The sequence below is a fragment of the Nannospalax galili genome, unplaced genomic scaffold, assembly GCF_000622305.1.
Source record: "Nannospalax galili isolate Female #2095 unplaced genomic scaffold, S.galili_v1.0 scaffold32, whole genome shotgun sequence".
Taxonomy (NCBI): Eukaryota; Metazoa; Chordata; class Mammalia; order Rodentia; family Spalacidae; genus Nannospalax; species Nannospalax galili.
Window position 1 is genome coordinate 7,400,862 of NW_008335297.1, and position 11,823 is coordinate 7,412,684.

General features: G+C 48.2%; 1 protein-coding gene across 2 annotated transcripts in view; it reads left to right on the plus strand.

The window, feature by feature from the left end:
* Nucleotides 1-566: 566 nt before the first annotated feature.
* Nucleotides 567-11,823, plus strand: part of Tmem114 (transmembrane protein 114) — a 19,396-nt gene continuing 8,139 nt past the window's right edge. For both annotated transcript variants that reach the window (XM_008829955.2, XM_008829956.1), the window contains exons 1-2: nucleotides 567-786; nucleotides 1,070-1,150. In XM_008829955.2, coding sequence (XP_008828177.1) covers nucleotides 567-786; nucleotides 1,070-1,150 — 301 coding nt within the window. The remainder of the gene's footprint in view (nucleotides 787-1,069; nucleotides 1,151-11,823) is intronic.

An 11,823-nucleotide genomic window follows, 5' to 3' on the forward strand; every position in this document is an offset into this window, starting at 1 on the left:
CCTGCATTTTGACTCACTGAAGCCTGCCCTTCCTCTTGGGAGTCTTGGGAGCTGAGTCCTGGTGAGGTCTCAGTGGGAAGCCAGGGCAGACCCAGGCTGAGGTGTGAGCAGAACAAGGAGGGCTGAGGCAGAAAGTGTGATCCAGGGAAGGGGTGGTGGGAGCCGTTGGTGGAGGGCTCGTAGAGTGAGGCAGGGAAGTGGAGGCAGTAAGGCCCTGAGGGGAAAGTGCAGAGCTAGAGGGAGGAGGGCGCTGGGACTGCGCATTGGACATTGGCTGGAGCTGAGCGAGGAGGTGGGCTATGGTACAGGTACTGTGGGAGGAGTGCTCCAAGGAGGGTCAGAAGGCAGCAGGGAGGAGATCTGAGGGCACAGGGAGCACTAAGATTGAGGGTCTAAGAGGAGGTACGTGCAAGTAAGTGTGAGTACGCCAGTGAGGGTGGAGCCAGGGTCGCGCTGGGGAATCAGGGGTGCAACTGGGAGGTCGCGGAGATTGGGCTGCGGGCAGTGGGAAGCCGGCAGGCGGGGATCGTGGGAAGGAGCCGGCGGCTCCCTGCAGGCGCTGGGCGATGCGGGTGCGCCTGGGAGCTCTGGCTGGTGCAGCGGCGCTGAGCGGGGCGCTTAGCTTCGTGCTGCTGGCGGCCGCCATCGGCACCGACTTCTGGTATATCATCGACACCGAGCGGCTGGAGAGGAGCGGTCCCCGGGCCCAGCACCCACTGGGTCCTGCCAACCGGAGCCAGTTGGAGCCTCTGAGCTCCCACTCCGGGCTCTGGCGGACTTGCCGAGGTAAGGGTGCGCGCGATCGCCCCCCTGCTATACCTGCAAGCCCGGGACCTGTTGCTGCTTTATGTGCACACTGCTCTCCCAAACCCCAAGCTCGCAGTCCGCCACTTAGGGGTGCAGGGAGGGTGGGCATTGAGAGCTGCGGCTGCGAAAGTCCTCCTGGAGCGGCCCAGCTCGGCTCATAAGTGCCTCAGGGCTCCCCGTGCCATCTCGGGTGGGGAACATCTAGGGAGATATTGGTGACAGAACCCCAGGGCTCCGCCCTTGAACTCCTTTCTTCCAGCAGTCCAGAGCTCGTGCACGCCGCTGATGAACCCTTTCTGGCAGGAGAATGTGACAATCAGTGACTTGAGCAGACAACTTCTCGGTGAGTCGGAGAGAGTGGATGCAGGGAGGAAACAGCCCCCTTCGGGCCCTCAGGTCTGATGCTGTTCTCCAAAAGTGCGGCTCCAGCTCTGTGGAGGGGCGGTGGTTGTGGAAGTGGTGGGTGGTCTTTGACCACAGGGCCTGAGAAGGGAGCCGGGTTATACCAGAGGGCGAGGCCTCTCCGCTCCAACTGTGGTGTGTGTTGGATTCATTCTCCATTATAACTTCATAGGCCAGGCGCCTTGGTGACTGAGGACTCAGATCCAGGTCATGCCCTCTGGGCCCTCACAGACTCGCTGCGGAGTGAGAGACTGAGAGACGCTCACTGTATACGCAGTTGCACAGTGGCCAGCAACAGAAAGGAAGCCCAAGCCGGTGCCTGAACCTGCTTTGGGCCCTGAATGCTGAATGAGCAGTCTAACCCATCAGACGGAGGGTCAGCTTGGCAGTGGTGCTTGTGGAGTGATTCAAGGCAGGCATTTAGGGTGGGAAGAATAGCTCTTTGCCCAAGTGCCGCTGCAGGTGTCTTGTTGGTGGCTGGTTTCCCCAGTGCCTCCCACAGTGCTTGGCCTTCACTTGGTAAACAAGAGAGCACACAAGAAAAGGCCGGGGCGAGGAAAGGACACTTGTGGAAGAGGAGACACAAAGCTGGTGGTTCGGATCATTGATTGGTGCTTGGAGCTGACCAGACATGCAGCTAAGAGCTTTTCATCTTTGTGTTTGGTTCTCATACTCACCCTATGAAGTTGGCACCTCTACCCCCTTCATCCCCCTCTTCCTCCCGTTCTTCCCTCTCCTCTCCTCTCTCTCCCATTATTTTTTCTGGGTACTGGGTAACTGAATACAGGGCCAGGGCCATGCACATACTAGTCAAGTGCTCTACCACTGAATTCCCAGTCCTCTTTTTACTAAGTATTTTGAATGGGGTTTCACTAAGTTTTCCAGCTTGACCTTGAACTCACTCTGTAGGCCAGGCAGGCCTCAGGCTTGCAATTTTCCTGCCTCAACCTCATGAGCACCTGGGATAGTTTCATCACCGGGTCTGGCTATTACCTCCATTTTTCATCTCACTCTTCTAATGAGGAAGCTGAGGCCCAGAAAGATCCCATAGGGAGGCTCTGAGGAGGAAATGAGGCCTGGGATCCACAGACTTTGGGCATGAGTGGCTTTGGGCAGACTTCCTGAGACTTGAAGAAGTGGTCCTTAGCCTGGCAGGCGTCTCTCTGGCTCCGTTCTTTTTAAAGATGTCCCTCTGCACCCTAAACTTCCTCCTGCCACAAGACTTTGCACATGGTATTTCCTCTTTGTGGTGTCTCTCTGCTCCTACCAACTAGCTTGGCATGGTTAATTCCTTCTCATTGTACAGGTCAAATGACTTCTTGGGGTTTAGAATCTGATTCTCTCATTAGACTCTGAACCCCATGAAGCTAGGGATCATTTCTATCTTGCACTATTAAATTGTTGGTATTTAGCACAGAACATGCAGAACGTGGCAGATAGCTGATCACAAGTTAGAATCTGCTGAACAAATATAAGAGCAAATGCAGGCTACATTATAGGACAAAATTATATGTTATATCCCCAACATATGTTTGAATGAATAGATGGATGAGTGAGTGAATAGATGGAAGATGGGTGAATAACTGGATAGATGGATGAGTAAATGACTGGGTGGATGGATGAGTGAATGTATGGATGGATGAGTGACTGGATGTAAGGATGAGTGAGTGAATGAATGGATGGATGAGTGAATGAATGAATGGGTGGATGAGTGAGTGAATGGATAGACGGATGAATGAGTGGCTGGATGAAAGGATGAATGACTGGATGAATGGATGAGTGAAATGGATGGATAGATGAGTAAAAGATAGAAGGAAGGATGAGTGAGTGAATGGATGAATAGATGAGTGACTGGATAAAAGGATGAGTGGTTGAATGAATGGATGGATGGGTGAGTGAATGAATAAATGGATGGATGAGTGAGTGAATGGATGGATGGATGAGTGAATAAATGAATGGATGGATGAGTGAGTGAATGGATGGAAGGATGAATGGATGGATGGATGAGTGAGTGGATGGATAGATGAGTGAAAGATAGAAGGAAGGATAGGTGCATGAATGGATAGATAGATGAGCAAGTGAATGAGCAGATGAATGAATGAGTGACTGTATGTACAAATAGATTAATAAAGTAGAACTGTTTCTCTCAAGTCCAGTAGCATGCTGGGAAATATTTAACAATTTGGCTCTCTGGGAAAAAATTTTAAAAGTCCTTGATTTATAGTATTAGTCAAATTCTGTGGTGCAAATATTTCTACTGTGACTAGTTTCAAAATGTCAGCACAGTAGTACCTGGCTTACAAGATTCCTGGAATCTTAACTTGCTCTGTGAGCTGTTCCTCAGTCAGCTCCAGCACAACTCTCTGCAAGTCTCACCTGGCTATGTGGGAGGTTGAGGAGTAGAGATACTCTACTCTGCACCAAGAGGAACTTTGGGTGCTACTGGAGTGCTACTTTAAGAATCATCTAGGATTCTGTGTTTGAAGTAAGGGAGAAGAGATCTGGTTCTAACTCAGTCCCTTCTCTGGCCCTCTGTGGTCCTGGAGTAGGTTTCTTAGCCTTTCTGAGCCTTATTTCCACATTGATAAGACTGAGATGTCAAAACCATGAGGGGTGGGATCAGGATTCCACAAAGTGGAATAAAAATGCATGAAACACCTGGGAGACAGAGGCAGGAAGGTCAATAGTGCAAGGACTGCTGGGCTTCAGTTTGAGTTCCATGTCAGTCTGGGAAACTTAGTGAGACCCAATCTCAAACTAAAACACTATTAAGAAAAAGGGCTGGGATATTCCTGAATGGTAGAGCTTGCTTGCCTAGTGTGAACGAGGCCCTGGGCTGTGTCCCCAGTGCTGTGGGAGAAATAGATAATAATTAATAATAATAATAATAACCCAAGGAAATGCATGAAAAAAATGAATGTTACCTAGGACCTCACACTGACTTTTAGTTGCTGCAAGGGAGAAGGGGTTGACAGCCACATCACAAGCACTCAGCAAACATCCACTCTTTCCTTTACAACAACTTCCAGACTCTCTTTAGCTGTTGTTTGCCAGAATGGGGGCTGCATTCACTGTACTGGTAAATTGGATGACTGGAGACAAGTGACACTGGACTGGCTTCCCTTTGAAGTTGCTACTGCAACAGCCCTGCTGGTTTTCTGTGTCTGAGAAACAGGCAGCTGTCTCACTGGAATGTTCCCCTTTGGATTTAAGTCTAACCTTACCTTTACTACCAGCTAGGTGTGTGACCTTGGACATTTTCTCCACCTCTCTGGCTCTTAGTTCCCTCTTGTTGAAGATAATAGCCATTCTCCTTCTAGTCTTTTTTAAAGCTCTCTAGTATATGGAGACTTCTTTCTAAAAATTTATTATTGTACGCGATGTATGTGTGTGGGGTGCACAAGCGCCACTGCATGTGTGTGGCCATCAGAGGACTAATTTGTAGTATCTGTTCTCCCTTCCATTTTTATGTGGACTCTGGGGATTGAAGTCAGCTTTGCTGTGAGCAATCTTGCCTGCCCCCCCCCCCAAAATCTTATGGTGAGGATGGAATTTGAGAGTTACCTTTAAGGAATCCAGGCTTGTGGGTGCTTAGCTGCATATGCAGCCAGGAGCTGGAGTTGCAATTATTACCACTGTATTATCCAAGAAGGAGGGCAAGCTGGCCCTTTGGATGGCATTCTCATTGCAAATCACCCCCAGAGAGAGCTTTTTCCCAGAATTGCCTTTTCCCCATAAATGAATTTTGTGTTTGGTCCAAGCTCTTTTATAATGTAAAGATGTTCCAGTCATTTAAAGGCTTGCCACAGAGGCCAGAGAGACAAGTTGACAAGCAACTGTTCTGAGCCAGCTCCCTGTACTGGTCCTGGTGGAGATGGATGGGCCAACCTCCAAGAAAACCCAAGCTGGTTTCAGTGCCTAACAGTAGACAGAACAGTTAGGAAAACCCTGTCACCTATGTGCCTCTTGATTCTATTTGACCATCTAGGAGGGGTGAATGCGAGCAGAAGTGCCAAGCTCATGAGCAGATGGACCCAACCTCCCACCTACTCCATCCCCAGGACAGAGAAAGTCTTCTGTTCTGGTTTCATTTCTGTTACTGTGACAGACACCCTAACAAAAAGCAACTTAGGAAGGAAAGGGTTTGTTTGGCTATCATTCCAGGATGCAGTCCTCCGCACTGGGGAGTCAAGGCAGGGACTCAAGCAGCGCATCCTAGCCAAGAGCAGAGAGAAATGGAGAAATGCACGAATCCTTGCTAGCTCAGTTCTCAGCTCACTTTCTTTACTCTTACACAGTCCAGGGTCCAGCCATAAAATGGTTCTGCCCACATTCAGGGCTTGGTCTTCCCACATCCATTAACAATCAGGACAATCCCCCACAGACATGCCCATAGGAAAAGCTAATCTAGATAATTCCTCATTAAGACTCTCTTCCCAGGTGATTCTAAGTTGTGTCGAGTTGATAGTTAAAACCAATCAGCACAGCATCCAGGGGACACGTTCCTTATCAGCAGAATCCACCTTGGCATGGTTTTTATTTGGCTTCTGCATTTGCTCTGGGGAGATCATGGGTTTGGCTCTTTGCCTGGGGACCAGAATGAGTCTTACTGACAAGGAGGTTATCACTCAACACTGTTCAGAGTCACAGTTGAGAGCATCAGACTAGGGGTGCCAGTTAGGAATCTTTTGGTGGCAAGTGACAAAAACTTCAGTTTTGCTATCCTACAGAGAGGAGGATCTGACTGCTAGCCTACTTCTTAAGAAACTCCAGTTCCTTCCTTTCTTGCCTCCCTCTTCCATCCTGCTTTGCCCTGCTTAGGATCAACTTTAGGCACATGTCCTGTAGCCACAGCAGGAAGAGCCTTCTGTTTGGCAAGAATCCCATAAGACTTCCAGCTAGGTCTCCCATTGGTCCAGCTCAGGTCACATGCCTTTGTGTCTAGCCAATTGCTGAAGCCAAAAAAATGTGTGCTGATTGGCCAGGCTGTCACATGGCCACTCTTAACAGGGAACAGACATGGCATCAGCCTCTCAAAGACGGTTGACAGCCCCTTACCCAACTGTGTGAATGCTTAGCAGTCACCTGTGCTCACACTGAGCTATTCAGGGAGGAAATGAGGTCGAATTTGCAAAGGGCCCAGGGTGGGCCCTGCACACAGTAGGAGCCTAATTAATGCCTAACTCCTATTACATCCCCAACCTCAAGCTTCTCACTTGTAAAATGGAACTAACAATCAGAGATTTATTATTTATTCATTTAGAGAAGTTTCTGAGTGTGAGATAGCTCAGTGGGTGAAGCATTTGCTGAGCAAGCCTGATGACCTGAGTTTGGTCCCTGGAACTCACAGAATGGTGGGAAGAATTGACTCCACAAAATCATCCTCTGACCTCTACATGCATGCTATGACATACATGCTCTCCCAAACAACACACACATCATGCACACATACGCTCACACAATAATAATAAAATTTAAAAAAGAAAATTGTGTGTGTGGGTATGTATGTGTGGTTTACATGTATGTGTGCACATATGTGTGCAGGTATACATGCCCAGGTATGCACTTGTAGAGGCCAGAGGTTGATGCCTGGTATCTTCCTCTATCAATCTCCGTTTTGTTTTGTGAGACAGGGTCTTTCGCTGAACCCAGAGCTTGCTGTTTCAGTGAGCCCCATGATTGGTCTTTCCTCCCTGCCCCAGCCCTGGGTTACAGTCAGACACTGACATGCTGGGTTTTAATGTGAATGATGAAGATTTGAATTCAGGACCTTGTGCTTGTATAGCAAGCACTTCACCCACTGAGTTATCTTCCCTGCCTGATCCATTGATTTATGTAGTATATATTTGTTTTGGTCCCAGCATTGGGCTATCTGCCTGGCATAGAATATCATGAGATAGTTGCTCTGTGCTATACACTGCTATGAGTTCTTCATACATATTAACTGATTTAATCTTCACAACAGTCAATGAGGTGAGCAATATTATCGGTATTACCATACCCAACTTTGTAGGTGAGGAGACATATGGCACAAAGAGGGTAGGCCAGCTATCTAAGTTTGCACAGTAGCTGACAGAGCTGGGACTTGAACCCTGGAAGTTTGCTTCTGCTCTGTTGGAATGATGCTACTTTGCATAATATTTTAGTACAGTGTGTGTCTAATAAGACCAGAGGACTGGGGAGTTGGCTTAGTGGATAAAGTGATTGCCATGCAAGCATGAAGACCTGGGTTTGATATCTAGAACCCACATTAAAAACCAACCAACCAACCAACCAGGTGTTGTGGCATGTGCTTGTCATCCAGCACTGGGATGCAGAGACAAGGCAGATTCTGGGGCTCTCTGGCTGTCCTGAGTAGCTGAATCGATGAGTTCCAGGCCAGTGAGAGAAACTGTCTCAGGAAACAAACTTAAAGACTTCCCAAGAAACGACACCTGGGACTGGAGAGATGGCTCAGTGGTTAAGAGCACTGACTGCTCTTGCAGAGGACCCAGGTTCGATTCCCAGCACCCACATGGCAGCTAACAACTGTATGAAACTCCAGTTCCAGGGGATCCAACACCCTTTTCTGACCTCCGTGGGCATTGCATGGCATAGGTGCACTTACATACATGCAGGCAGTACACTCATACACATAAAATAAAAATAACAAACCAAATATTAAAAAAAGAAGTGATACCCAAGGTTGACCTTTGGCCTATACATGCACCATATCGATACACTTACACTCACACCTGCACATATGTGCACACACACACACACACACACACACACACACAAAGACCAGAGGCCATGGCAGCATAAAGGAGAAGCTTCTAACTTATTTGAGGGCTGTGCTGTTCTAGAAAGGTGATCCTGAGGGGGAATAGCAAGTGTAAAGCCAAGAGACAGGACTGAGCTGGTGTGTTCCAGAAAGAGCCAAAAGACAGGAGGGTTGGACAGAAAGTGCTTCTCAGAGGAACTGATCAGTCCAGGGCCTTCTTCAGCTGCTTCTCCTCAGAACAGATGACCATGCTCAAGCTGGTCAGATACGGACTCAGAGGGTCAAATGCTTTGCCCAGCAAAGCATGGCCACAGCAAAGGCTGGACTGAAGGCTGGGGACCTGCCCTGGCTGTTCTCTGAGGAGGTGAGTTTAGGAAAAAAAATCCCGTAAGATTGGGTTTCCAGGCGTTCTGGGTGTTGGGCTGCTGCAGCAATGTGGAAAATTAAAACCAGGCCTCCCATGGTGCCAGATGCAAATGAGAGTGGAGGTGGGGGTAGAAACAGAGAGAAGGGATGGGGCGCAGTGCATAGCATCAAGAGGCTCTGGGCTCAGGAGGGCCATGCTGCAGGTGGGGTGGGATGGAGCAAGCAGGTGAGGCCGGAGTCTTGAGTCTGTTATGGGTTTAGATATGAAATCTCTCCTTTTCAACTAATATGTTGAAGACTTGGTCTCTAGGAGGTGGCTCTAGAGAGAGTTGATTGGCTCCTGAGGGCCTAGTGTCATCTGGGGATGAATTCATTTAAGAGTTTATAGCTGAGTGGGCCATAAGGAGATGGGGCATAGTTGGAGGATGTGCTTTGCCACTGGCTCTTTCCTTACTCTCTCTTCTTCCTGGCTGCCATAGGTAAGCAGCTTTCCTCTGCTATGATGTTTCTGTCTTGTCTCCAGCCTGAAAGCAAGGGAGCTAGATGACCATGAACTGAACCTTGGAAACTGTGAGCCAAAAGTCAACCTTTCTTCATGTTAAATTGTTCCTCTCAGGTATTTTGTCACAGCAATAAAGAGCTGACTATCACAGGGCCTCAATTCTTAGGGGTATGAAGGCTTGGGTTTCAGAAAGGTAGCCTTTCTGGGCTGTCTATTGGAAACCAAGCTCACATTTTAAAAGTTTATAAAGCTGATTCCACTTCTAGAATCTACTGTGTGATGCTTCTAGGAAGTAATTTACCATGGTATTTTGAAATAGCTGAAGAAAAAACAGGATAAAGGCTTAGTGCTTTGGAGGGAGAAATGACTAGACATTTATGTGTATACATTCATTTTAAGGAAGATTATGTAGCCTCTAAGAATAATGTGTCTAGAACATCAAGATGTGTTGAGGTTATAATCAACCATGTAGGTTTAAGGGCAGTGTAATGCTGTTTGTTGTAGCTCCCCAACTGGATTAGTCAGTGTCTCCTCACTAGAACAGTGATTGGTGTGATCAGCTCATGAGGACAGAAAGATTATTTTGGTTCATGATGTTTGAAGATCATGATGTGCACTCAGTTGGCCCTGTTGCTTTGGACATGTGTCACACATTGTAGTAGGAACTTGTGACAGAGCAAAGCTGCTCCCTTTACCACCAGAATGTAAGAATGGTGGTACAGGCCTTTACTCCCAGCACTTGGGAGAAAGAGGCAGGTGGAGCTCTGCGAGTTCAAGGCCAGCCTGGTCTACATAGCAAGAGACCCTGTCTCAAAAAATCAAAACACAGGAACAGAATGAGAAAGAGACCAGGGTTCTACAGTGTCCTTGGAGGGCACAACCCCAGTGATCTCAGCCCTCATTCCAGGCCCTACCTCTCACTGTTCCCATCACCTCCTGATAGAGCCACACTGGGGACCAAGCTTTGGAGACACTTATCCTGCCCATGGCCAGTATGTACAATACTTGTAGCTATAGTAACAGTATATAATTGTCATATAATGTAATTGTGCTGTATAGTCACCATAGCTACCATCTATTGAGATTCTATCCTCGGCATGTATGATGCTCCTGCGGTATACTACAGGAGATACAGTAGTGAGGCAAATGATGCCACTTCCAAAGAGATACGCCTGAGCCAAGGAGATGGTTCAGCAGGGCCCTTGCCACGCAACCCTGGTGATCCAAGTTTGATCCCTGGAATGCACATGTATTAGTTTAATTTCTGTTGCCGTGATGAAATATCCTGACAAAAACAACTTAAGGGCATATTTTGGCTCCCAGTTCATGGGTGATAGACTCCATCATGGTGGGGAAGGCATGGAAGCAGGAATAAGAAGCTTGCTGATCATACTTCATTCATACACAGGAAAGGGAGAGGGAGAGGGAGAGGGACAGGGACAGGGACAGGGACAGGGAGAGGAAGAGGGAGAGACAGAAGAGGAAGCCAGGCTATATCACCTCAAAGCTCTCCCCCAGTGCCACACTTCCTCCAGCAAGGCCCACCTACTAAAAGTTCCATAGCCTCCTGAAATAGCACCACCAGCTGGGGACCAAGTGTTCAAATATTGAGCCTTTGGGGGACATTTCTCATTCAAACTGCAACAGCATATAAAGGTGGACAAGAATCGACTATACAAAGTTGTCCTCTGACCTCCACATGCAGACCCTGGCATGTCCCCCTCACACACACATACACACACAAAATAAATAAGTAAATAAATAAGTCATGGGTGAACATGACTTAATTTGGAAAAAGCAACACCACAGAGGTAGTGAAGGCTCTCCAGTTGAGATCACCTCGGGTTAATGGGATGAGCTCTACATCCTAGGATAAGTGGGAGGATCAAACAGGAGAGAAGAGAAGGCAGAGATGGAGCCTGGAGTGGAGCTCCCCCAAGCCAAGAATACCATATGTTGCTGACCACAGCCAGAAAGCAGTGAGGAAGGACCCTCCCCTGGAGTGGGAACACGGACGTTAATTTTTAACACCTTGAGACTCCAAAACTCAGAGAATAAAACCCTGGTGCTTTGTTTTTTAAAAGACAGGGTGTCATGTCCCTCTCCTTCACTGAGCCATAATCTCCAGTGTGGGGTGAGGGACTTATTCACTGAGGCAGCCCTAGGCTGTCGTTAGAGATCCCTAACTGTTTATTGGTGTGAGAACATGCCTGCCCCAGTCAGTGACTAACTTGTATGTCAACGGCAGGGAGGTTGTTATGTCCCCTTTGTACGTATGAGAAGATGGGGTTCACAGGGGTGAGGAGATGGGCCCAAGGTTGCATGATAGGGAAGTGCAGCTGGTGGGCCTCCTAGTGGCCCAGCAGGGAAGGACAGAACTGAGCCTGGAATCTGGGGCTGGGAATAGTGCCCCTGAGCCTGCTGCAGGATCTGTCCTTGTGTCATTACTCTCTTGAGTGTCTACACAGGGCACGGCTGAGGACCATGATCTGGGGTCTCATGGGGAGGAAGGATGTGACCAATGTTCTGAGTGAAAGGAACATGAGGGGCCTAGGTTGGGGGTAGAGCCTGAGCTGGAGGCCAAGATCGAGTGACTCATCACATTTTCCAGTTAAGAAAACGGAGGCCCTGAGACTACCTGATGTTACTTGGCACCCAGGACTTATTCAGACTTTATTTCAAACACCCAACTCCTTCCGTGAGCTGCTGCCTCATGCGAAGGCCTAGAGGACTCTGAATTAGCCCAGCGTCTTAGAAGTCATGCAGGGCTGCCTGAAGCTCTAGGGGTTAATCTCCATTTGGAATTTCTGCTGAATGGCAATTTCACAGAGGCAGGTTCACAGCTGATACAACTCCATCCTCCATAATACCTGTCCCCAAATACTGCACATGGTAGATGCTTAACAAATGTGATTTCCTTCCTTCCTTCCTTCCTTCCTTCCTTCCTTCCTTCCTTCCTTCCTTCCTTCCTTCCTTCCTTCTT